Genomic DNA, 27,423 nt, shown 5'->3' with positions numbered 1-27,423 from the left:
CTACAGATTAGTTTGGTCAGCGTGTTCCCTTTGATAGCCTTTTCTCTTCATTGTGTCCGAAGGTACTGGATGCACAGCAGCTTCTGGGATAGGCAACAGAAGAAGGTCCATTAGGATAGCATACAGGGGAAATAACTCTGCCCACCTGTATGGTTGCCCAAAAAGAGACTGCTGGTCCAAGAGACTGAGAAGGATACAGGTAACATTATGATGCAACAAAGATCAGCCCCCAGAAGAGACAAATGCCTGGAACAGCAGACTAATAATACAGGGCCCAGGTCAGAGGACTTAAGAGGGATGGATTGCTACGTTCTCCGTGGCATAAAGAATGGAAATATATTGAGTTGCTTGCTCTTTGTTCCACCTCAGGAGCCCGCTTGGAATCGGTTTTTATTAAATAAATTAGGTGATTGCTATGGCACCTGAAAGGATGTAGAGATTGTGTAGTATGCAGGCATGAAGTCTAAGAGGCCCCATGCTACCAATATTATCGGAGAAATCCTCTCTGCTGCAAATGTTCCTATCTGTGGCATCAAATCAGAAAGGTCAAGAATTAGAGCTGGGCATAAAGGTGTTGTTTTCCATGGAAAGATATTGACTTTTTGGTAAAAACTTGAACATTTTCAGTCCAATGTTTGGTTGAAAACAGGAGGCTTTGATCTGGAAGTGCTGCTGTGGTGCCTTGTAGGAGGATGGTAGCACGAGTGCCTTAGACACCCACCCACTCCCCCAATCCTCCTCTACGGGGCAGAGCACGTGTCCCATGATACATTTATTTTGTTTCTTGCTATATCACAGTATGCACCCTAGAAGCCCTTGGCTGTGGTGCATTATGGGAAATAGTGTACTGAAAAATGAGGGCGTGAGGCTCCTGAAATCCAACCCCTGCGAGATACCACGGCATCTTTTCCACATATTTCCACGTTGGTCTTTTTTCCAGTGAAAAGTTGAAACTTCTTGTGAATTCCTGAAGCTAAGCCCCATAGCTGACAGGCCTTTAGGCCAGACCTTGGGGCAAGCGCTGATTATTTTAGGCATCTTTTCTCTGTCTGGCACTTCAGTGTCATAGTGTCAGATATAAAAGGAGGCAATTCAGGCAGGGAGGAGAAGGCGCTTTAAGACTCACTTCTCCTGGAAGCGGGAGAGAGATGTGTCCCTCAAGCACCTTCAGTAGCCCTGAGGTAGGATGCTTAGACTCTAAATCAGCTCTTGCAGAATTAGAAGCACACATGCACATGCACGCACACACGGGCACACCAGTCCTATCCAAACCCTCAGGAGTATGGTTTACATCTGTCAAAAATCTGATGATACATTTAGATTGCTTATGACTCCTTGAAGTCCACTAGGGACCTCGTTATTCCAATTTAGTTAAACTGAGCAGCATGTTATCCTGTGATTATAGGCAGCAGTACAAAATCCGAACATAGGCCAAACGTTATGAACATAATTTTAGTATCTACTACTACATGTTATTGCAAAAACAGTCTGATGAATTATGGATACCACGTCAATGGGGACTTTTTTATTTCAGATTTCTCATCATTTTCAGACTTGAAGGCACTCATCAAAAATACAAAAAGATACTTAAACTGACAGAGCTCGTACAAAATTTCCATAGCACAATTACACAGTGATGTTACAGATTCTTTGGTGTGTTTTGGCATTTAGCATTCTCCACTTCTCTTCCTGCCTGGGGTGACCCTTCTGACTCCTTCGGGTCCTAGGAGTCGGAGTTCATGAACCCCGATCAGGAGGTTTTTCCAGCTGCAATCAAAGGTCAGCCCTCAAGCACTTTGAAAACTTGACTGACATATGGGTTTAGTCCATTACCATGGAAACATAGATGCAAGACGCTATCAGCCAAACTGCTAATGTTGTCCTGAATTTTTGCACCCGATTTTGGCTTTTAAGGTGATCGGAAATAGAATATTGTTTCCTCATTTCAAATGCAAAGCTCCTGAGGGAATTTACACAAGAGGGATGTCATCCATGTATCTTAAATCAGTGCATACTGTTCCACAGCAGAACTGTGGGACCTTTTATCTGTGATATTCTGATATAAACGTCACTTGGATTTTATTTTAAAAAATCATTCTTAAAATATTAAAAAATAAGAGCAGGGAGCTGAGATGCGCCATCTTCACTCCTCATCTGATCCATTTAAGAGGGCAGTATGGGAGCCTGGGTCACTTTTCTGCTTCCGGACCCCAAGTCCAATATCCGTTTCTCCGCTGATTCTCCTGCACTTCTGGACATAGCTGTAACACACAAACAACAAATCATGGGTATCCAAGCAATTACCCACTCTTCCTGCTCAGTAGGCAAGTAAGATCAGGATGGCAGAACCACATATAAGGACAGAAATGTGATTAAACAGGTTGAGTAGTTTGTGCTGTTCTACCATATTGTACAACTTCTCATCTTTCACTGAGCAGAGTGAAACATGCCTGTTTGAGACACTGAAACATTTCATTTACTTCTGCAGTGCTGGAAGTACAAATGCAAAGTACTCAGCTGAACGGGCATGTGCGTCAACCTGGTACAGTCACTACATGGGTGAGATATCCCATCTGCACTTGTATATGGACTCTGTTAGTATCATTGAAATGTTTCTCTGACTTTCTTTTGCGATAAACAGGAGGACGAATGCTTTTGTGGGCAAGACACAAGCCCAGAAGTCAGGATGTGGTTTTTCAATCACTGAGCTCTGCCGTGGTTTCCAGCATGACCATCAGCATGTCATTTAGGGGGCTGAGGGGGTACCACCTAGGCCTGGGTTTGACACATACACAGTGGGGGTGGGTAGGTGAAGCCGTGCTTCTTGGGGAAGCAGTCCAGACATGCCCTTCTGCAAATTGGGGATGGAGGCATATTCCAGGCTTACAGGATTGTTGTGAAGATTGATGCAAGAAAGATGCTGGGGTCCATGCAAGCACCTTATACATGCAGCCCTCCTAGTTCACAGAAATGTATGAAAATCTGACCCCATCCTACCAGGAAATCTCAGAAACCAGAAGTGCAATAAAAGAATCCTGCAAAAATATTTTTTCTTAGGCAATCAAGATTTTCTGGGGCAGACCAACTCTCTTTTTGTAATGTTTGGAGTTGGCTATTATCTGCCTCAACAGGAGCATTATGTGTCCAAAACATTACTGTAGGTAAATTGCTTTGAAATCCTTGGAAGGAAGTTGTCAAAGACGCACCGAGTGCCAGGCACGGTGCATTCCCAGCAAAGCTTTGACTCTTTTATTTAATTAAGGTTTGATTTTTGGTTGTCAGCTATAGTGCAAAGAAATAAAAATGGTTGGACTTTGAGAAGCAGCTTTAGGGGCTTGATTGCTTTGAATTTTCCCCAGTTAGGCAGGTGGCTCTTGCTGACACTGCTTTGAATTCTGTACACTCAACAAATAAAGACGACACCTCTCAGGGTGCCCTGAAATTTAAAGCAGTTGCAGGTAATTAAATCAACTGTGACTTTGTGCTGTGGGCCATGATATATAGCATCATGCATCCGACTCCACTTGTCTGCTGCACTTCTGCCAACCCCCAGACATACCAGTAAGTCAGAGTGTAGTTTATGGCCATGATGAGAAGAGCAGCTGCGTAGTGCCAGAAGAAGCACATGGTGATGAACATAATGTTGCCGTGGTCCTTTTCATCCCAGTCTGGGCCTCCCCATGGTGGGTACAATACAAACCCAATCTGATAGAATAAAACAATTCATTAGCACTGAGGGGGGAAAAAAAAGCACCCCTGCTGCGCCAGCCTCTAATGTTGCTCCCCTTCACTCTCCCCTCAACAGGGCTTCACGCCGTAATGGGGTAGTCTGACAACTACCCGAGAAGGCGGCTTGCTTTGAGGTAAAGGTACTGGACTCGTACTCAGCAGGGACGAGTTTGGTTCCCAGCTTTGCTGTGAATCTTGGATAAGTCTGCAAAATGGTGATACTAGTGCCCAACCTCCCAGGCATGCTAGGAAGATAAATTTAAAGATTGTGAGGCGCTCGGAAAGTGTGGAGAAGGAGCCCCTAGGAAAACCCATCAAGAATGCTGAGCTGAGAGGCAAAAGCCTCCGATACCACTGTATTCACCCACTTTGCAGGAAGCATTGGGCTTGACAACCTTTGAATTAGATTTATGTTCAAGAAAGGAGGTTCCCACGCTGAATTGAGCTGGAGAATGCAGCTACACCCTTGGGCCGACAGTCTCTTGTGTGCCCTTTGACTTAAAGATGCACGTTGAATGCTTTGAAACTACAAATGCACACAGCAAACACACCCGTGGCTGCATTTTCGCAGCATGCAGTGTTAAATGGTCACTGCAATATCACCCAGCAGCTCATGAGCCATTTTAGACCTGCAGGGGGGATACCACGGGGTCCATTATATTCAATGCTTTTGGAGAAACAGTAACTAGAACAAAATTATGAGAACCTGGCAAAATTCCATTTGCTTACGGTGAGTAATTTCCCCTTTCCCTTTTAAATGAGTGAGCAGAGAAAAGCAGTGATTTCATTATCAACCATCATAGGAAATGGCCTGGGGCTAACCAGTTTTAAGGGCAATTTTTCACAGCTGGGTTATGAAGCATCTACCATAACCTTGCAAGATTATCCATTAGGGACAACTGATTTGTGTGCGATTCATTTCCTCCTCGCACTCTTTCATTCCTCTCCCATCCTAAGGTTGAGCCCCAAAATCAAGCTCAGGGTGTTGAACTGACCTGCCAGAACCATGTTCCCTGAAGGATGGTGAGGCTAGCCCTAAATAGCTCCAAGGTCACATTGTCCCGCAGGAAGACTTCCAGTAAGATGCTGAAGGCCCCACCAAAAATGGCAACAAGCAGCAGGGAGTGGATGTGCTGGTCTAGCATGGGGCGGTGGAGGACGTGGTAATAGAAGAGAAAACCTGTGGAAATCATTACACATTCATCATTGTAGCAACCAACGCTTTGCTCCCATGAGTCTTTTCCCTCCATAAATCGCAAAGCACTTCTCCAAAAAAGAGAAGTTCCAGTAATGCCATTTGTAAAACAGGAAGGCTGAAGAACATGGCCACTCAGGTGACTTGGCTGAAGGCACCATCCCAGGATATGACTGGCCACCCTTCCCTCGCTATTGCGTTCCTGAGATGTTCTCCACCTCACTAGTTTAGTGTTCACCAGTTTTTCCCGGAAAACTGTAGATTGCCATTTTTTATAACTAAACTTCTGCAAACAGGAATTTCGGCGTCCGAGTTGCCCCACGTCAAATGTCCTGTCGCTCGCAGGAGCCCCTGTTCTGAATTCTCCAACCCTATCGGGATCGGGAGGAGGAAAATAATCGCAAGGAATTCCTAAATCTAATGTATTCACCACAAATAAGTGCTTCAGTGGCACACTGTCATCCTCTTGCCCTGTTCAAGTTGAGAGCAACCTGAAATCCTGGCCCTGACTGTGCAGGATGAGAAAATAATATTTGTGATGCAGTGAAGTCAGCAAACAGGCTCTGTGGATGTGCTGTGTGAGGAGGAAGCAAAGCAGGTGAGACTGACGGTGCCTGGAGTGCAATGAATTACTCTCTGGGGGCGCACGCAGCACAGGAACAAAGCTCGAAAGCTGTAATACAAGAGTAGCATCCACTAGCCCATTATTGTACCAAGTAAACTGAGCTTGTTTCAAATCACAGTGCCATTGGCACCTGAGGAATCTGTGCTACCTTCGGGCATGGCAGTAATTGTGAGGCAGTCGCTCCTGAAATAAAGGCAGAATCTTTAGCTCGTCTCTGACGGTTACAGCATGGGCTCGATTCAGATCGGTTCCTCGGGCGCATAAAGTGGAGTTAGGCAGGGTTTAGCTACAGATGTTCTGAAGAGCGATTCAAATTGACCCCGCTCCCATAGTCACAAAACTCAGTAGGTGCCTAAATCCGTTAGACAGCTGCATTTTGGACTGCAAGCTTCCTAGGCATCAAGTTCCCATCGGTTGGGACACCTCTTGGTCTCAACGACATGCCCTTATCCTGACTGGCATTGCCAGCTTCTGGCTAGTTACGTTTCCGAGCCTCAAACTACTACCGACACGAAGGAGCTAAGGAGCATAAAGCCACTCGTATTCTCACCCCACCCCAGCTAACCTCTCCACAGTCCAACATTACTGACGGTGAGAAGACTGATCTGCAAAAGCCCAATGGCAGAGGTTCCCTTCTTATTATATGCAGTGGCTGCACTTCGCATCTCACTACAGACGGCCCTTCACTGACAACCCAGGCTTAAATGCACTCTAGCTTGGGGAAATGGAGAACAATATCTACCAGGGCTCCTGCTGCGCACGCTTGCTTCCCCCCCTGCAGCTTCTGCCTCCCCATCCAGCCTCTTTCTTTCCCATTACTGTGAGGTACAGCTCAGCTCTGGCTTGGGCTGGGGTTTCTCCCAGGCACCGAGCTCATACAGACTCCTTTCCCTGCTCAGTCAGTCAGCATTGCCCACGCTCCCACACTGCCCGGACACTGCTACGTGGCAGGGTGAGGGCTGACTTTCCATGTGCACTGCTGTGGGACAGCGTGGTCTGGTCTGACAGTGCAGGCGGGGAGAGGCAGAGACTAGGGAGAGTTTGTAGGAAATATGCAGAGGCTGAGGGGAATGGGAGGGGGTGCAGAGGCTGGCGGTGGCGGGGTGTAGGTGTTGGGGGGAGGGAGGAAACCTGCGGAGGGAAGAAGTGGTTGGGGCAGAGGGCAAGGGAGCCACCTAACCTCCCCACCCCAGCTTTTTTTGCTGCACCATTGGGCAGGGGGAATTCAAGACAGCTCTCCAATACCTATTCCTATACCTGGTAAATAATAACATTTATAAATTTTCCATATATAGCATCTAATTATAGGGGGGTAATCTTATATTTGAGTAAATATGGTAATTAACAGTTTATTCCAGTGACTTTTTGTGTCAGTTCTCCTAGCCCTTAGTCACTAGCGAGATAAGAAAAACACAGTTATTAAAGAGCTTTATTATACTCAGAGGCAGAGGTTTTCAAATGTGGCTAGAGGATATGGATGCACAGATATACAGTTCCCACTGGTTTCCTTGAGAATGTGTCTAAATCCTGTAGGCCACCGGTGCCCATCCTTTCTGGCTCATGGGTCAGATGAGTGAGGTGCAGCTGGTCCACAGGCCAGATCCAGTTTGCAGATTAACTCGTGCATAGATTTGGGAGCCCACACCGAGTCCAGCCCCACATGTCGTGGCCCACCCACATGCTGATTCTGGTGCTGCATGCTGAGTCCCACCCCACGCACTGAGGCCAGGACCGCCAGGAAGCAGCCACGTGCCCGATCCAGCCCCATGTGCTGGGATGCTACTAACCTTCAACAAACACAGCAACAGAAAGCATGAGCCGATCTAGTCCCAGGGGCACTTTGAGTGGGGAGTACGAGAGCACATCCACAACACCTGAGATCCCATAGAACAGATACATGGTTGTGTGCTGCCAATTTGCTAGCTTCACCCAGCTGTTTTCCTGGCTGCTGTACAGATGCATGTGGGGACCATCGGGGACAAACTGCTCAGCCAGCATCCCTGGAGAAAGACACACAAAGGGTGACACTCACAAGTAGATACAGTGTAATACATTGCAACTGGGAAATCCGTTTCACAGTCCTTACCTATTAAGGCAAAGATGACTTTGGCTGCCCCTTCAATGACATCCAGGTGCTGATAGCAGCGGTTTCTATGGCATTTCCTGTTCAACTTCTGGCTGAGATACTTGAATGAATATTTCACAGACCACCAGAGTCCGAAGAGGAGGAAGAAACTGCCCGGGAGGGCATGACCTTTGAAATTTGCCATCGCAGTCAACTTCTTAGAGCTAAAAGGCAAAAAAATCTCAGGGTAAGGCTTGACCTCCCCAACAATGCCAAAAAGCACTGTCTGAGCACTGGGGGTGTACGGAAAAAAACCAGAAAAAATCCCACTTGTTTTTACATTATTTTAGACTCCAACATTTTGCTTCTTTTGCATTTTAAATAGCTGCTGCACCACAGGCCCATTATTCAAAGCCTGTATGGTCCACACACAGCTGACAGAAGCAAGGTTTCCCCTGGCCGAACTCACTAAGCTTCATTCGGTGACAGATAAACTTTGTGTATCGTGGTTAGCGTGACACAGAGGTATTTTCAGCAGGATGTGCTGGTTTGCACCAGACTTGTATCTCTGAAGCCAAGAGGGAATTAATTTCCTTTAAAACTGACCACTATCCCTTTGGACTTGGAAATGAAGACCAAGAGCTAGCAAGGACAGAGACAGTTGAAGCTAAGTAGAGACTCCACTAGGTATTCTGACAAGAAGACAGCTATCTGTGGGCTCTGTAGAATAATTGATGGTGGCAGATGAGCTGGAGTTTGTGGTAGATATGCATATGGTTTACATGCATATATGTAAAGTGATGTATCCTTATCACAAGTGACAGCAGGCAAGAAGCAGAAACAACTTACCTTGTTTACAGCCATGGGAACCCACCATACACCTAAACTGCCTTGCTAGCAATCTAGTGACAGTATTACTCCTGGCTATACCATGCCCTTCAGGCAAAAGAAACTGCTCAGCATGACTAGCCATACTTCTTGAATCCCTGTCTGAGAGCTGGATTGGAGCTGAGAGGGAAATGCAGAAGCACTAGGACAAAGATGCCAGTTCAGGGCGATGCAGGAGATCTGCAAAGAGAGCTAATGCAGAGGCAAAAGCAGCAGTGCATTCATTGGCAATAAATCCTTCCTGGCAATGTGCTGCTCCTGTCCTGCTGCCTCTGTTCCACTGCACAGGTCATGATGGCTTGGGCAAACAAGCAAGTAGGAGCAGAGTAGAGCAGAAAGGTTAACCCTGCGACAGGCCCGTTCAGAACAGAGATGCTCTGGGAGATTTCTGGCACCAGCTATTCTCAGTGCTGGTAAAAAGAGTGACTCTAAATTCAGAAGCCCCTAGTTTACATTCAACAAGCGGCAACAAAGGGGAGACCCCTGCTCACTGACTTTATTAAGGTCAAAAGAAGATGGTTTTTCAGCGTGTATAGAAAGCTACTGGTTCAATGGGCTCCAGAAAGAGTTTTCATGTCAATTGTCTTTTGGTGATCTTGATGATCTTCAAGGTCCTTTCCAGCCCTAATGCCTATGAAATAATGTCTCTGAAAGCTTTCCCAAAGCACACATATCCAAGAGAAATTGGCTGGTTACCCACCTCCATACAGGTCGAAGTATCTTAGTATGCCTCTGAATAGTCCAATTTTCTGCACTGTCATGTGCTGCACACTCCCTGTCAGAGCTTTGCAAGGGCTCCGGGCAATTTATTACTTGACTGAAATACTACATGCATAGATAGCATCCTCTGTTAACCTCTTCAGTGGCTTTGAAAGTAAGCTTTTGGCTGCATGACTTCACTGTGCTTTCATAGCAGCTGAGTTCTGATATGTTTTCTCTTGAGCTGTTTGCCTTAGCATCACATCATCTGCTTGACTGGGTCTCTCCAGTAAGAGACTTGTCTAGTACTCACTCTGTTCAGAGCATCAAAAATGGAAGCCACACAACAAAAAAACCCAAACTGGCACAGAAATCAGGGTTAGGACCAATGCCTGGAAAGACACAGTTTCCCTATGGCTGTTTAGGAACACCCAGTTATACCAGTATAAAAGCACTTCTGCTGGTATAACATGTCAGTTAAGGACCAGATGTAAACTATGTTACTAAGTCATCTTGATACCATCATGCCTGTATCTGTACTAGGAATTTTACTGGTATAATTCTGTCAGCGACAACAAAAATTTGATACCCCTAGCTAACATAATTAGGCCAGTAAAATATAACTATAGACTGAGTTACCTCAAAAGAAGAATATCACAATACAAATCTAATCCAACGCAAGGATCCATTGCAGTCTTACAGGACTACAAAGCACAGGAGAAGAGATACTATTTCCTGCTGTAGCCGTTTACAACCCTGTTGGTTTTGGCAAACATGAGTTGCAGTAAATCAAGGTAAAGGCACATCCCTTTGAAATGTGAGCACAATGAGAACAAAGCTCTTCTGCTGCCCAATTTGTGAACTGTAGCTAAAAGACACTGGCAATCCTAGATCCTCTCCTCCAGATTATGAAAGCTGGGTGGATAATGCAGAAATCCGGGTTTAGAAAGACAAACTTTAATGGCAAAGCTTTGGAATACTAAGTTCCCTCAGAAAGTAGGAAGAGGAACTAGTAAGTTGTGTTTTGATAAGATGAGTAATACTGTCATATATTACAAAGCATGATATGGTGGTCAAAGATATCAGTCTGTGACTCACAAGACCTTTGTGCGAGTATCTGCCCCACCAGGGACTTCCTGTTCAACACTGGACAAGTCCTGGTTTGGACAGTCAAATGAATTACAGCAAGAAGAGAGGCAGATGATAGCTGTTCTCACAGTCTTACCTTGGGCAAGAGAAAACCAAACCATGGCAACTTGCCCCTGAATGAAACTGCACTAAATTGCCCCATCTTACCCCAGGGTAAAAGCAGGCAGACAGAGTCTCTGTGGAGGTGGTTCCCAGTCAGTCCCTGTCCATTTTAACTTACTACAATTTTGTCATTTGCACATATCCCTAGTGTCCCTGTGCCACAGTTTCCTCTCTATAAAATATGGATAAAGGCAACTGATTTTGGTATCAGTTGGTTTGGGGGGATTGTCGCATCACACAGGCTCTCAGGGGCTCTGCTGCGGATGCACAAGGTATTGGGTGGGAGGTAGCTTTTAGATGTTATACTTTTTAAGGAAAATCTTGGCCTTTAAATCTGTAATAATGAATGAGAAAGGAACAATTAAAGCCCCAAATCTGTTCTTAAAGAGGCAGCATTGTCTAGTAGGCAGGATCACCAAGTCACAGACAGTGCTCTATGTTTTATTTCCAATTCTGCCAATGACTTTCTGCTTACCTCGGGCAATACACCGAGCCTTACTTTCCTCATCTGTAAAATGGGGACAGCTACACCAGATTTTTAAAATGAAAGGTTTGTTTATGTCAACAATTTTATATAAGAATTAGAGAGTATTGCTGTATCATAGCTAGAGCAAAATGTACACTGCATGGGACTTGAATAGTGGAAGGGCCTGGAGACTGCAAATATTTGCAAATGGGTTACCTTCTCCTCTGTGTAACCTCAGTAAATTATGTGGTACCTTCTTATAGCAAACGGCGCCCAAATTTCTTTTCTAAATGATAAGCCTAGGTTCATACAGGTCTCAGAGAAACACTGCCACTTCTTGGGTGAAGCACGTGAACTTTAAGAGGGCCAAGCAACAGCTAGTAGTTTGGGGAAGGACCTGTTGCTGCCATGTCCATCTGAACTCTAACTGATGGCACATGCCAGTGGTCTCTCTCTCACCTGCGATTCTAGGCTTTCCAAAACAGACTCAAATTGTTGTTAACTGCCTTCTTCATATGCTCTGCTCCTTCCCTCTGGCATGTCATGTAGGTCCATTAGTACGCAAGTCACCTCTGGTTTTGGAAGAATATGTGATAAACTACATGGTTCTGTTCCCTGTGCACTTCAGCGAGAGCAAAGGTTTGTCAGCAGGAAAGAAGCAGACATGGCTGGGGAAAAGGACGGTATGCGTGTAGAAGATAACCATGTTCTTTATGAATGCTGTGAGCCAGAGCTAGAAATGTTGCAGGTGAGCAGTTCATCTCCCTGGCGTTCTGCACTCTGTGCTGAAAATTGATCCAAGTTAAGGCCCTTTCGGAGGCCTGCTTCTATTTACAAGCCCCAAGTTGGTTGGGAGGGCCCTGATCTCTCAGGGATTGCATCTATCTAATCACACCTCAACCCAGGCAATGTGGTTAGCAGGGCTGACAAAGCCTCTTTTCTGTTAGTTCTTGTAGCTGTGGAAGGCACTGGTGCCAGAGAGAAAACTGAGCCTGAGCCTTGCAACCATCAGAGATCTTTGCCAAACTCTTCTGTTCTCACAGGTCTTCTAATATACAGTGTGAAGACTGGCCCCTACCTACATAACTACTGGAACAGCGAACTACTGCTAAACTTCTGGTATATGACTTGCTTTAGGGGGCAGAGAGAAGGGAGAATTTCACTCTTATCCTGGAAGGAGTAGGCGTTACACAATGGCTGTTAGAGGTGTCAAGGATGGACCTCTGGGAGATACTAGCTGTAAAGCAAGAAGGGTATGAGATTTCTTCAGAGTGCTCCTTCCCTCCACAGGCATCCAGAAATGGAGCACAAAGGCCCACGCTATGTGGGAAGGACCCATTCACTACTACCCTAGCTTGTTCTGATGGCACTGAGCTGTGATAACACGGCTGCAATGTGATACCGTATCTTGACATGTCAGCTTTCAGCAGATTAATCCTGCTGAATGCCAGTGAGATTACCAGGACCAGAAGCCCTTTTTGTTACAAAAAAAAGTAAGATTCTGGGCTGGGTAAAGTGAAACACAAAGCGATATGATAGTACATGAACTCGAAGAAACATGAACAGAGAAGAGCTACAGGGAATGCACAGAGCTGAGCCCTTCCTACAAAAATAAGAAGGATGCTGCTCCCCTTATGTTGGGCCAGCTCTAGAACTGCCCAGTGCTTCACTAAACCCATTGGGTCTGAAAGGCCAGATGATCCCTTACAAGAATGTGGTCATGCTATTTGGTGCTTCCATCTCCCACTCCTCAATGACTGGAACTAGACAATGCAGAGATGTCTGGAATGGACATTACATATTTAAAATAAGTCTTCCAAAATGGGCAATGAGTTGTTTCAGGTCGGTTCATTTTTTGGCCTGATTAGCCGTGATGGATTTTATAACTGCAGCTGAGTGGCCCCTGCCTGACCTCATCAGCTCATGAAGCCAATCTGTCATTTAAAATCAAACCGTTTTACTTATTTTTGTCATAAAAATGCTTCTTTTTATGTCATCCTTCCACCAAACAAGCATCCTGCCTTGCTTGCAAAATTCCCATTGATAATGTAACCCAAGCCTGTCAAAGCTGTACGTACCTACCACCTTTTCTACTCAGCTGCAAAATCCGCCCTCTATCTCTTGCTATCATTCAAGACCCCGTGGAAAACATGCATCAGCATTGCTTAGTAAGCAGCTGTTCTAAGTTTTGTGCAGAAGAGGGAGCCCTAAATCTCCATTGCAATGATCTGATTTTCTATAAAATCTTCAGCAAAAGACATTTTACCATTTGACCAGCTCCAGTGCGGCAAATAAATAAAATGAGTCCCTAACGTTTGCATGATTAAACACACTGAACACTTCTGAGTCACAGGATCTCATGAATAGTTACCGGCTATATTATTAGTTCTGAAAACTAATAGGGACTTGTAGGGATGTTTGCAAATACCACAGTTTTTACATTTTAGCACCAGTCCTTCACCCAGACATTCATAACAGTTTCTGTATTAAAAAACTGCTGCCCAAACAGGAAACAAAGTGATTTAAACGAATGGTTTGCAGACAGCCCAGCAACCAAAAATGATTTCTCCCATTGTACCCAGTGAACACTTTGATAATATTCAAAGAAAATCAAAGTCAGGCCATGAATGATTAACTAACCAAGCAATGAACTAAACATGGGATTCATTTTGTTCATATGATATAGTTAGATTAGTTCAACAGGATACATAAAGGTCCAGATCTTATTTTGTTCATTAAGAGCCTAAATGTGATCCTATTCTACCCTGTTTGAGCCCCTGAAAAGTAGTTAAACTCAAAAGGTGGGTGGGTCCTCCTGCTTGCTTTCTGTGGTTTAGTCATAAGGCTGTGGGCATGGCATATTACTAGAGTAGATGTTAACATTTTTCAGTTCAGTTCAGAGAACCAAAAAACAAATAAATTATTTACATAGTGCTAGTACACACATAGACACACACATCTATCTCAGGTCACACCCTGTGATGTTTGGTCATGCTGCACGGTGCTGGCTTATATTGCTTGATAACTTGAATGCAGGAGAGTGAACTTTTCACCTGTTCACATGGGACAGCGTGGCAAGAATCCCAATATTGTACTTAGTCACAGCATGAACACGCATACAGGTGTTCAGGTGAGTCAGGGGACTGGCAATTAAATCCAGACTGCTCCTGATGGCCATTTGCTGGTTTGCTTAACAGGGTGAAGAAATTGCTAGCTCTTTGATGTAGTCCTCAACTTAAGTCAGGGAGACCATCTGGCACAACTGCAGGTGAGTTTTGTCAGGATGATCTATCAGGCTTTTTTAACTAATAGCTGGTGTTGAACTGCAGTGTGCCCAAGCCTTCTCTTCTGCATATTAACGGCTGTCTCACAAGCAGACTCACATTTCATGTTAGGCAGCACCTGTACGTTTTGCTACCTGGAATCAACTGATTGAAAAAGCAGGAGACTATGAGGTGGGCTTGACCTTGCCTCTCATCATAACCCCCTAAGCTCACTGACCCCACAGGAATGCCATGCTAACTACAGGCAGTGAGTGTGAATGTGTGCGTGGGTGTGTGTACGTGCCTGGAGCCTGTAGGCTGGCTCCACCAGGACTATGGTTGTGGGGCTGGGCGGTGGAGCACAGCTCAGGAGCACAGACCAACAGCAGATGACTCAGGAGCGTCAGTTTTGTGACCAAAGCATCTTCTTATGCCATGTTCTGTGTCTCAAACCACATGTAAAAATCCATGTTAAAAATCCATGTTCTCCTTCTGAAGTATCTGGTCTATGTGGGCCCCTCCATGCAGGGGATGATCTGGTCCTAAGATTAAAATGCCATCTTCACTGTAGGTCTTAACTGGCTCAGACATTTCCTCAGTGGAAACGTTGTGTTGGTGTAATCCAAACCCATCCGTCCATCTGTCATCCAATGTAGAACAAGCTGTTCGTGCTCTTTCATTTCAGTTCAAATTAAATTTGTCCCCCCAAAAGTTAAACTAGAGTAAAATGAGCCATTGTTAAATCAGGAAGAGAGTGTGAACATGGGTGTTTACATTGGTTTAATGTGGTTTAAACCAATGACACTTTCTCATGTAGACAAACCTAGCCGGCTGTCATCGCGATTAACTCAAGTGGCTGCCTCCAGTGACAAAAAACCCGGGTAACATTCTTATATGGTTACTACTTCGGCTGAACAGGTAAAGACCCAGTCTATTGTTGCTGAGGTCCCAGGCTCAGTTCCTACAAAACCATCATGTATGCGCATTTATGAAGGTATTTTGTCCTAGAATTAAATTACCCATGCAACAAAATACTTTTTTTCTAGGGTATTTGATAGCAACTTTAGAGCCATTTGTTACAAGCAGTGAATGACTCTGCCTTATTCCATGGCTCAAGGGGAGAGATTTGTTGGCAATAAGCACACTGGGTCATTAAACACAAAATGCAAACAGACTCCATTTACCAACGACATTGGTACAGTCCAACAGTTTTATATAATAGTCACTTTTATTCCTTTGAAAGACACAGTTTGTTCCACAAATAATCTACCTATAGCATTACGAAGAAGGCGGCACGCACAAATACGGGGATAGCTGAAAATATAAATTTATGTGGGAATATATGGGGAAACAGATGGCCATATTCTTAATATAATAATATGCAGCCCTGGCCTTTCCTTGGGCTCCTTGGGTGCTACTATACTATGAATAATAAACTGAAGTCCTTTGACTTCAGCTGATCCTCCCCTTAAAAAAGTCCCAGGCATCTCAAGTTGGCATCCAAAATTAGAGGCCATATCTGAAAGGCTTGGCTTTCCCCAAACCAGGTTCTTAATTTCACTTTCAGTCAGTTTATTCAATTGTTTCATAGCATGCCTGATCCTTTACTCGATTAATATACTTGGCATTACTTCCCACTTATTACACTATTAGCACAATCATTTAGTGCTTCTTCTAGTCTTATAACTTCCCCAGATCAGCTTGCCACATTGTTTTAATACTAATTCACTGGCCTCCCCAGGGAAAGAGTCTAGAGAAGAGCAGCGAGAATGATACGAAGCTTAGAAAACATGAACTATTTGGTGAGGTGGAGAGAATTGGGGTTGTTTAGACAAATATCTGTCAGGAATGGTCTAGGTACAACCGATCATGCCTCACATCAAAAGATGAACTAGATGACCTCTTGGGATGCCTTCCAGCCCTATATTTCTATGATATGCTATGTCTGGTTAGGGTTGGCTGGGATACTAACTGGATATTGCTTGCACAGCTGGACTGCACCTCTTCCACATCAGTCTCTTTTTTCCTTCTGTTGTGAATGGCAGAGCAGGAGGATAGTTTCATCTTGTCCCTGTTCTCTAGCCTAATCCCTTTGAGGGCAAGTTTTGGCCCTAGAAGCCTTCAAAGGGTCTTGCCTACCTTCCTTGGGACACAGCATTAAGTAATTATTTTTAGCATGTTAATAGCATTTCACTTTGCATATTATCTCCATGCCCTGGCTGACGACAATTTGTAACGCTGAAGTCCAAAGTCTGGTGTAGTGCTACAGTAAACAACCCACAGACGTAGGCTGAGCAACACACCTTGCCCTCACACTAAATGACTTGTGTGGAGGTCCAACAATTAGCTGGCCAAATTAGCCAGTTCAGTTACTTGGTTGAATACTATGGGATCCGCAAGGCTTCTAAGCTTTTCTCATGGATTTTATTTCCCTTTGATTTGCTGGGGTTGGTTGCTCTAAGAGGAAGGCAGGGGTGGGGTATAAGGCCAAGGGACCTTATTTGGGAGGTCAATACTTGGCTGAGAGGAGGAAAAAGAAAGGGAAACAGAGCAGAGAATTATCTCCCTTCATATGCTCTTCCAGAAGGCAGAGAAAGGCTATAAAAAGGGGCACAAAAGACACTTGGAGAAAGCTACTTGCACAAATAGTAGTTCTGACTCATGTTCTGTTCTTGCCATACTTACCCATTGTCCTTCTTCACTGTCTCATGGCGATATATCACACCTAAATTTCCAGGACCACATTTTATCTACAGAATCTCTGTGAATCTTAAGAATGTAAGTACTTCCATCAATCCCGTTGGAAGACTGTTCCCTATTTCACTGAAGTTCCCCATCACACTAACGTTTGTCTTTGCCCAGTTACATCCACTACACACCAGTTGCTTGTATCTCGCCTCCATGATGATGCTAGTGAACAATTAAGTTACTCATTACTTATAGTACCTCATCTGATAACGTCTGCAAAACTGGCAGAGCAACTTTCCTTCCCGCCACAGCTGTCTCGGAAGCATTCTAAGCATTTCTGGTCTTGGGTTAAAAAATGTTTTCACTGGGGTATATCTGGTCTACGCCAATGGCAAGTTCAGTAATATGACGTGGATGAAGATTCCTAAAACATTGCAACAGCATATAACAGTGAACATTGCTAGGAAAAAGACACAAAAGGAATTGATCCAAACATGACGGGATCATCCAGGGGCTGTATTAAGACCAGAACTGGTAAACAGAAATGTGAAAACAGAAATGGATGGACCACACAGGCATGCTGGAAGACTTAATGGATGGACAAAATAATAAGCGAATGTCTAGTCCTTAAAGAGAGACTCTGAGAGAGGTAGGGAAGGAAATAAAATGCTAGGAACAGGTAGAAAAGAAAAAGCAAGCTTTGCCATCTCAACTCCACTTCCACGATCTTCCTCAGTTCCAAGAGCCTCCATGAGGCTGCTGAGCCTTTGTAGTCCTGGCCAAGGAAGTCTCAAACACCAGAGAGAAGAACTCAACGAATAACACCAGTTTTGTCTAAGTCCTGAAAAATACCCAGCTGAGACCTGGGTTCCTGCTGTCACTCCCTCTCTCGCATGTCCGTTTCCTTCCTCATATGTTCTCATGGGTGACGGGTGGTGCCTCCTGAGACTGGGTGTACAGTTTTGGGGCAGCATCATCGGTGGTATCATAGAATCAGAAAAGTAGGGTTCGAAGGGACCTTATAGATCTTCAAGTCCGACCCCCCGCCAGGGCAGGAGAACCCCCTGCCAGGGGGTGGCAAGCAGCAACTGCCCGCAGAAGCCGGCGGCGTGGCCAACCTCGGGGCGGGGGGGGGGCACATACCCCCTGTGCCCTTCCTACCAGTCGCCTATGTATGTTCTCTCTCCTTTCTTGCTCTTATCAAACAGAAGGCAAAAGAATCTGACTTACCTCCCAAGGCTCTCTCTTGTTACCTGGTTGGGAACCTATACCAGAAAGGCAGCCAAAACCAAAGCCTCTAACAGCCTAATACCGGTACAATGTTCCCAGGTCCTGGAGTAGCTGATAAGATTGTGCCACATGTACTTGAATCTCTCCAGCAGAGATATGAGGGCAAGAGTCAGCACCACAGACAGGAACTATACTTTTTTCTATCTTTGCTGTTATTACTGTAGTCTTTTGCGTGTGCTCATTTGCTTTAGTCACCAAGAAACCACAGTTCAACTTTAATCCACCTCACCTCTATTTTTCTCCTCTTCCCAAAGAAAAAGGGACATTTGTTAGCATCTTTAAATCCCATCAAAAGAGACTTTCAGACTAGTCAGTTTTCCTCATACAAATTCTGTTAGCTAAAAGTAATAAGAACTATTACTTAGGGGTGTGAACTGCACGGGCCAGCTGGAGAACAGAGGTTTAGAAAACAGGATCTGGGAAGAAAGACTGAAAGAAGTGGGGTTGCTTGGTCTGGAGAAGAAAAGCCTGGAGCCAGGAGAAACGGAAAGACGACTGCCAAAAGAAGGCTGTAAGCTGTTCTGTCTGCTGGAGAGAGGACAAACAGGGATGGACTCAAACTGCAGCAAGGGAGATTGAGGCAGGACATCTGGAGAAGACCGAAGTGCGAGGATAGCCGGGGGCTGGGGCAGATTACTGTGCCTTCTTACTCACCCGTGGTCTTTAAGGCCAGGTAGAAGAAGCACCCGTCAGGGATAGGTTTAGGCATCATTGCTGCTGCCTCGGGGCAGGGGAAGGGGGGGAATTAAAAGCATCCTCTCTGTGCGCACTTCCAGTGAGCTGTGCCACCAACCTTTGAGACCGGCGTCTAAGCTGCGGGCTGTGCGCCAGGCCCAGCCCCGGCGGGGGTCGATGGCCTTATCGGAGCCGCGCCCGGCAGGGGCTGGCCCGGACTTTGGTCCTCCAGCTTCGTGCCAAGCCCCGGCGGCAGCGGCCGCATCCCCGGGGCGGCCGCGCTTTCTCCTCCGGGCCGAGCCGGGAGCTGGGACGCGGCAGAGACCCCCCCCCCGCCCCGGCCCGGGGATGCGCCGCGCTACCTGCCGCCCCGCCCCCGGCCCTGGCCCCGCCCCCGCCCCCTGAGGGCCCGAGGCGGAGCCCGCGCGCTGGCGGAGTGCGGCCTCGCGCCTCACGGCTGCGCTCGTGCCCAACGGCGGGCACGTTTCCGGGGAGTTTGGGGCTGTGCGAGGCCGGGCTTGGGGGCGCTGAAATAAAGGCAATGGAGAATGCGAGCTTTTAATCCAGGCAAGTGAAACAAGGTCCGCAGGTGTTTTGCCGCTGGCTTCGGCGCACCTGAGGGGTTGTGCCGGCCTCCTTTGCCTGAGCTTTGGGGACTTGCTAGGGAGGGACCGCTTGGGGCAGACACCCAAGGCAGGATCAGCCGGCGGCCTTGAGCGGAGAGCAGCAGGAGACCTGGGCTCTTCTCTGCTGCACCATCTCTTCGGTGCACAATACGCAAAGCACTGAAGCAGGCCGAGCCCTCCTGTTTCTCATTATTTAGGCGGTAGTTTTTAAATTTCTCTCCGTTTAGATGCTAGTTTTAAGCAGCTGAAAACGCTCCTGTATCCTGTGCACGTGTGCAAGCGTATCCCGCGGACGTAGCAGCGGACTCAGCTGGGCCCGTTCTGTTGAAGCGCACGTGCTTGGGCAAGGGAAACTGCAGAATGGATTTCCGCTTTTGCAGTGCTTTGATTTCCATTGTTTTCAGTTTGTAAAAATATATTCCCTATGGACTGAGATGCCATAACCCATATGTCACCCATGAATGCAATTTTCTGGCCCGGTCTCCTCTAAAATAGAGTTTATTCCTAATAATACTTTCCACTTATAGAGATTCTTTCATCCCAGGCTCTTAAAGTGTTTTACAAATGTTAAATAATTAACCCTCACAACACCCTTGGGAGATAGGTAAGTATTATTATCCCCATTTGTAACAGAAGCACTGACAGGCCCTTGTGCATAATGGCTCTGGCAGACATAGCCTTAACTCACTTTTATAGATCACTGCACAGATACTGCATCGCTGGTAGCAAACGTATCTGGCCCAGGGAATTTGCTGTAAGGAAGCAGATTTTATTATCTGGATGCAGTAAGAAGATTTAAATATATCTGCCTCGTTCCATAAATGAATTCACAGTTGAAACAACCATCCCAGCAACTCCCCATACACACATTCTTCAAGACGGGAAGAGTTTATTAAAATACAAAATCTTCCTTTTGTGCGTCTTACGCTGTTGTTTAAACCGGGGATAACTTACAAAAGTCATCTTTACGTTCCTTAGTTGTTTGTACTCTGTCGAACACATATCGTTGAAACCAACGGTGGAAGTGTCACCTCATCTGTATGGCAACAGTGGACACGCATGTCTTCTTTAGGCACTGACTGTGATGTTGGGTGAAGGGCAGCATTGTGGGGTCATCCAGCTTTTTACGTGAACAAGCTTCAGGCATGTTTTTTCTCCCACTGTCACTCACCTCTGTGCAGTCTCTCCCTGCAAGGACCCTGCAACACACCAGCGGCCTCTTGACATCTGTACTTGTGTCCTAGCAAGAGATGGGTGAATACTGCAGAAAAATCATATCAAGTGCACTACAATAATGCCCAGCCTCAATCAGGGTCAACACCCCTTTAAACAGGCCCTGTACAAGCATGCAGGAAGAGATGTGAAGTTTGAGGCAAAAAGCATAAAAGCTAAACTGACGACAAGACACAAGTAAGAGGAATGAAAATTGGGACATGGGTAACAAATACAAAAAACCTAATTTTGCCCAGGAATCGCTGTCTTTCATTGCAAATCATTCATTAACACACTGGGATTTTCCTACATTTGTTATTCAAATTCTGTAAAGACCTGTTTTTGCAAGTAACTTGGGTTGAGAAGCTTATTTGCTAAGTATACAAGGCACATACTTGAGAGTCAGTCTCTTGATTATGTGGCATATTCTATGACACGATTGGGTAAGCACACTCCTCTAGAATAAGTATGTATAATTATAAATCAAAGTTTGCTTTTGTTGGGTGTTTTGCTTTGTGCAGCTAAAATTTCCTGTTTAGACAAACATAGCCAACAAGAAACGAGCTTACTAGAACAACTACAGAGTATCTGGAGAAGGTAGCTACAAAATGGGGGTGAGCAACATTGACGGACGTTTTAAACCCCCCCAAACTGACCCCGGCCCCAATCTTCTACTGCTATTTTTAATATAGTAAACAATTGGACTATAATAATCAATAAATAGAATCAGAATCCGTGCTGTGTTGTATTGGAAAGTCTTGTAGCCTAATTCAAAGTAAGAATGATTAAATGCAGCATTGGAGAAGTCCCAGTCTCCCCCCTCCCCCCCCCCACACACCCCACAATTACTTTTCAGCCAAATTTGCTCTGCTTACATGTTAAACAATGGCCTTTCTAGCTGCCAGCTTAGCAAGTTCACCTTGGCATGTGAAAGTCAGACTGACTTCTTTCCACTTGTATTCTAATATATTTTCTGCACCCATTATCACAGCCTCACCTACCAACAATGCATTAAGCAATGTGATCAACCTCTAGCTCCTCTCTTCCTCTTCCCAAAAAAGAAAATTGTGCATGCATATGTGCATTTGTGACACACTGGGCACATCTGCATGAGATGCTTACTTCCTTTTTTTTTGCAAAAATATTAGTTCTGTATATAATATATATATAATATATGTATACAAAAAATAAAAAAAAATATAAAACACATATATATGCATAAAACATATATAATACATACGACATATATATAATATATATATAAAACATATATATAATACATATATAAAATTATATCTATAAAATATATATATATATTTTATATAAAACTCCACTTCTAACACTCTGCCAAGTGGCCTCAGTGGTTCACTTGGCAGCTCAAAGCACGTTAAAAACCCATTATGCAGTTCACACCACGTAACTGCATATCCGTGCACCCATCTCCACACCTGTACCTCCACCCACTGCTCTTCTCAGAGGGTCTACTTGTGAAAAAGTCTATGCCAGACACCTCTTCACCCTATGAGGTCTGCCATTTCTTTCCCATCATCCTCTTCTGTCTTCCTGTAGTACCAGTACATTTCACTTAGTCCTATTTTAATACAGTCCTTGACTGTGGGGTCTGAGCAGATTCCTGGCTTTCCACAGTGCATGCCTGAAGCAGGATATGACCTGGTTGAAGTGGGCTGTTGAGGCCCCTTGCTGTTTGGTCAAGTGCTGCACATCCGCCTAATAACGCTGTGCAGTACAGTGTCACGGCACAAACCATGCTAATAGCCTACTGCACAGTGTTATTAGGCTAACGCACAGTAACCATCACTAAACCATGTGCTGGCACTACTGAGCAGTAAGTAACTCTACGTACTGCACATTTAGTTCGTACTTTATTAAGGAAGTACTTTACTAAGAAGTGCACATCCCCTTGAAGCAGACAATGGTGAGATGGGTGTCAGTTCTTAGATCTTGTTGGCATTTCTTCCGTAGCTGGGACTGTCCTTAAGGAAGTTCCATTCCTGTACGAACAAGATTTAGGCTTGCACCATTGAGCCTGTGAAACAGTCTGTGTTCCCTAATCGTGGTACTTGACCCAAAGTCTTAGCTTATCTTCCAGGTATCCTGGGTTTGGACTACAGAATGCTTTGAAGATAAGGAAAAAACCCTCAAATTTGATGCAATATATTACGGGAAGCCAGTGTGGTAAGAGGAAGAAGGAGTTAGAAGATAATGGTATTATCTATTATAACGACCAAGGAAGAAGAGAATGCAATTTATCTACCCAGAGCTGCACTGGAAATGCAGTGTTAACAGGAAGAGGAATTGTTTTGAGCAGTAAAGTCAATGCATATATTAAAGAACAGTTCGGTTGAGCAAGAAAGTGTCAGTCCTACTAGTATTTTGGACTGCAAGCATTTTAAAGCAGAACATCCTGAAGTGTGTTTTATTCCAGGCATGCTAGATTCTGCCTTTCCTTTCCTTTTTCTGCTTCATATTTCTTTTCATGACTTCATTTTACTTTTGCTGTTTATTCATGAGTTACCATCCTGTGTTGCTGATGGCTTTTCTTGGCAACCAACCAGCAGTGATATAAGAAGGATGATATCAGAGGGCAGCTAAGCAGATAAACTCTGGAAGCACAAACATCCCAGTCTCACATGTTCAATTCATGGTACTAAAGAATTTAGGAATTGGAGAAAGAGAATAGTGGGCTTGCCTCTAGTTTTCCTTAGGAGGCTGTTCAAAGGTTACATTTAGACCCAGCACAACGTTTGGGTTGACACGTAAAATTAGAGCTGCCTGAAATTCTCAACTAAAGTTTTGGTTTTTACTATTCTTTGAAGAGAAGCTCATAAAAACCCTGTGTATTTCAATAAAACTGAAAAAGGAAAAAATGGCTTTCAGGGTTTTTTTTCTTTGTTAGTAGCAAAATGGGGAAAAAGAGTTGAAAGAGGGCAGAATGAGCACTGAAACTCTCAAATATATTTTGTTCCAAATTTTAAGAAAATATCTGAATAATCCAAAAAATATTAAAAAGTGCTTTGAGCTAAATAAGAAATATCTTGTTTACTTGGACTGCAACAGCTGCAAGCAGTCAGAGGAAGTAACACACACCATCATGGAATAGTCGCTCATAATCTGCAAACTTTTCAATCCAAACATCATATGTGATGGATCCCAGATCCAAATCCTGAAGATGTTAATCCTAAGAGTCCTGCATCGGGCAGAGGAATGTAGCAATGAGGACAAAGATAAATTCTGCAGGAGTCTCCGAAGCATGACTGGCAAACTACCACAACACAACTTCCTTCTTGGGTTGGAAGACTAATGGCAAAATAGGTTGCAAACTACTAAGGAAGGGAAAGAGCAATGGGGAAGCAGGGCTGGGTTTTGTTAACTAGGATGGTGAAAGGCTCACTGAACTGTGCAAATCAATCAAAGTCCAATATGTGAAAACTCTCCTGACTGATGTAGAGTAGGGAAACAGATGGGCAGAAAAGAGACCCACCATTTCAGCAGGTCCACCCCACCTCAGTAGGCATGGATCCAGGTGCAATTGCAGCCCCCTTTGGTTTGTGGTCCACCCAGAATTTAACTAACTGCCTGGCAGTGGCAGGAGCATTCCTATCCAGGCTGCCGTGAGGAAGTCAATTGACTTCGTGGCTCCTTATAATTTACCAGATTCCTTCTAAACTCTTCATTCCATAGGTGTTAATGACCCTTTCTCCTTTTAATGGTGTTGATAGTCCAATGATCCTTTCTTCTGCAATACTGATGTCTGCAGCTGCTTCTAGTAATGTAGCTCCTATGTGATGCTACCACAGATACTACACAGTTACAGGAGAATGAGGCTGGATTCCAGCTCAGAAGATCTTGTGTAGACCACCCTTTTACACTAAGGACCATCCCAGAAAAATGTGCAGAATGGCTGCTCCTATCATTAATTTAATTTACTTTTAGAATCAGAACTAGTGATGGAGGTGATATCTTTTATTAGACTAACTAAATTTTTGCAAAAAAATCTGCACTGCCTTGCAGACATTTTTTTTAGCTCTAGCTAAAACATTAACTCAGGTGTGGAAATAACTTTCAGTGAAGCATTGGATGCACTCTCAAGATGCTCAAGAAGGTTAGATTTTGTTTTATGAATTCAAACAAAGATGTATATTAAATTCTAATGACTTTAGGACCAATGAAATGGCATATTTTGATTCTTTTTGCTTAATTTGTTGTATTTTTATATATAACAGGTAATATATCAAATTAATGCACAGTCCAGTAAAGTTATATTAATTTTGCTTAAATCTGAAACTGTATAATACAGCCCTGGGCCCCTAGCTTATTAGTAAAATTTCTAGTTTCTTTTAACTGGAGAAAAAAATATGTTGTGTTATATATGATAAGGTACCACATGATCTGTAGCGTGCTTTTGAAAATCCTGGATCTGTGCTCATGTGCCTCAGGAGTAGACTTTGATGAAATGAGTGAATCTGGGCTGTTTAATGTTAATGCCAGCACAGTCAAAATGTTAAAGATAGAGGCTGTAATCACGAAGCTGGAAAACAACAGTGTCAGGAGGTGACCATATCACAGAAGAAATGTCAAAGCACTCACCTTTAGCTCTTACCTTTAAACAAATTGACATGGCTGCTCAAGAAGCTCTAGGAGAAAGAAAACCTTTTTTTGATAAGCAGAACCATATCAGATATCCCACTAGAATGATTTCATGCACTGCAACAACTGGAGTGTTGTCAAACTACTCTATCATGGGCAAAGTGTTGTGCTGTGTGATACTACCACAGATATTACACAGTTACAGGAGGATGAGGCTGGATTCAGACTCAGAAGATCTTGTGTAGACCACCCTTTTACACTAAGGACCATCCCAGAAAAATGTGTAGAATGGCTGCCCCTATCATTAATTTAATTTACTTTTAGAATCAGAACTCATGGTAGAAGTGATTGATATCTTCTATTAGACTAACTAGATTTTTGCAGGAAAAAAAAAAATCTTTAATTGCAAGTGTTCCGGCACAAGTACCCTTCTTCAGGCTTAGGAGAAAAAGACTGTAAAAGTTCTCCCAGGCAGAAACTAAAGTTCATATTTTATAGCAGGGATGGGCAAAATGCGGCCCGGGAGCCAGATGCCGCCCGCCAGGCCATCCTATCCGGCCTGTGGGGCCCCTAAAAAATTTAGAAAATTAATATTTATCTGCCCCTGGCTGCCTGTCATGTGGCCCTCAATGGCTTGCCAAAACTCAGTAAGCGGCCCTCCGCCGAAAACCATTGCCCACCCCTGTTTTATAGAATAGTTAAAGGTCTGGTAAAAACTCCTGTTTGCCACAGTTCATTTTATGCAGGTTAGATTCAGAGAAAAGTTGGAATAGTCTGTTTACCTCGAAGTTGCTTCATGGCAAGCAGGACGTAGTCATATTTCCTTCTGGTTATGATGTTTCATATTGCACGGAAGAGTAAAAGGAAGGAATGCTTTTCTGGGCAGGCATTTCTCGTATGGTGAGGTATCTCTGGGCTCTGCGATGATGCAAATGACCTCGAACAAAGGCAGGAGCAGGGTCTCAGGTTTTAGGTAGTAAAACTTGCTTCCTCCTTATAAAATTATGAAGGTAGACAGCAAGATTACATCATCCAAAGATGTGTTAGAAACCATGTTACCTATAAAGAAATGAATATGCTAAAGACATAATGCTTTGCAAGCCTGTAGCACCTTTCAGCTCAATAGCTTCAATTCCTAAATAGGCGTTAGTCAAACCTCACAATCCCAAAAAGGTAGGCAAATATTTTTGGACAGGAGCTTATAAAGAAGGACAAAGCACTTGTTTTAATGTATCTATTATTACTGACTCCAGAATAATTCTGGGTTCTGGTCCAAATGCAGAAGGGAGGGCTCATCAAGCACTTGGGGCACTTACACATATGCAGGGAAGCTGCTGTGATGTGCTGTAAATCCAGCGTGTCGGAGCAGAGTTGATTAATCGGGTCTGCTGGAGCACGGAAATGAACATGCTCCGGCAGCCTCCAGCGTCATGTGTGTCAGCGTCCCCGTGCTGCAAAATGGCAGTGAACGAGTTTGAGTTCAGAGCAGCCCACCATCATTTTTTCAGTGTGTGGACACTGCTACATGTGATGCGTGGGCACTTTTAATTAGTGCAGCTCACTAACTAAAGCACCCCCGATCTCCTCTCTCCTGGGACATGTCTATGAATCCCCTTGGTTTCGACACCTCTCTTTTGTTGTTTTTCTGGTCGACACATGTAATGAATGAACCAAGAACACCTCTTTGTGGCAACACAGAGGAATAGCAGTTTCCCAGTCCTGCTGGATTTTCCAGTCCTTGCAGCCTGTCAGGAATCCTTTATACGATAAAGAGGAGGCAAAAAAATTGTTTTGGGGCTTGCTCTGTATCATGGAACTGGGAAATTTCCTTTTGACAAAGTTATCAAAAAATAAGTGGTTGAGGGACTGGACATATTGTCAATGGTGAGATTCACTTGTGTTCAGACTGATCCATGATGTATCATTTATAACAGAGTCTCCCTAATTCCCAGCATATACATTGCTTGGGAAATTGGACTAATTTTTGTCCCAAATCTAAAATGGATTCCTGTTAAATCTTTACACTTGTTTTACACATTAAGTCCCACTAGTTTTACAGACCTGGTGTGTCAAACGTGGAAAGCACTGAGAAATGGCCACATACACTTTCGTATTAAAACGGACGCATTGCTTTTGGGACTCT

At 44.4% G+C, this 27,423-nt stretch overlaps 1 protein-coding gene and 1 long non-coding RNA gene across 3 annotated transcripts; both read right to left on the bottom strand.

The window, feature by feature from the left end:
- Positions 1-1,502: 1,502 nt before the first annotated feature.
- LOC149853417 (transmembrane protein 45B-like) lies at positions 1,503-19,194 on the bottom strand. Of its 2 annotated transcripts, none has more exons than XM_090027123.1 (6): positions 18,953-19,194; positions 7,636-7,838; positions 7,337-7,549; positions 4,725-4,909; positions 3,560-3,705; positions 1,503-2,261 (listed from the first exon to the last, which is right to left on the bottom strand). In XM_090027123.1, the coding sequence occupies exons 2-6, from the start codon at positions 7,817-7,819 to the stop codon at positions 2,144-2,146; spliced, it is 846 nt and encodes a 281-aa protein (XP_089883249.1). In that variant the 5' UTR covers positions 7,820-7,838; positions 18,953-19,194; the 3' UTR covers positions 1,503-2,143. The 2 variants fall into 2 exon arrangements, with proteins under 2 accessions (XP_089883249.1, XP_089883250.1); XM_090027124.1 differs by having other exon boundaries at positions 18,814-18,953.
- Positions 19,195-20,298: 1,104 nt separating this feature from the next.
- Positions 20,299-26,677, bottom strand: LOC149853416 (uncharacterized). The gene is made up of 4 exons (XR_016439189.1): positions 26,597-26,677; positions 26,063-26,339; positions 25,281-25,327; positions 20,299-20,700 (listed from the first exon to the last, which is right to left on the bottom strand). It is a non-coding gene; the product is annotated as an uncharacterized LOC149853416 (long non-coding RNA).
- Positions 26,678-27,423: the final 746 nt, after the last annotated feature.

Source organism: Crocodylus siamensis, chromosome 14 (genome assembly GCF_052110815.1).
Source record: "Crocodylus siamensis isolate JL-2025a chromosome 14, ASM5211081v1, whole genome shotgun sequence".
NCBI lineage: Eukaryota > Metazoa > Chordata > Crocodylia > Crocodylidae > Crocodylus > Crocodylus siamensis.
This window is presented reverse-complemented; position numbering and strand designations above follow the sequence as displayed.

Coding starts and splice junctions, on each gene's coding strand:
- LOC149853417 (XM_090027123.1), bottom strand. CDS start 7,819: ATGGCAAATTTCAAAGGTCATGCCCTCCCGGGCAGTTTCTTCCTCCTC. Junction 7,550..7,635: donor AGTCATCTTTGCCTTAATAG/GTAAGGACTGTG, acceptor GTCTTTCTCCAG/GGATGCTGGCTGAGCAGTTT. Junction 3,706..4,724: donor AGGGAACATGGTTCTGGCAG/GTCAGTTCAACA, acceptor TTATTCTATCAG/ATTGGGTTTGTATTGTACCC.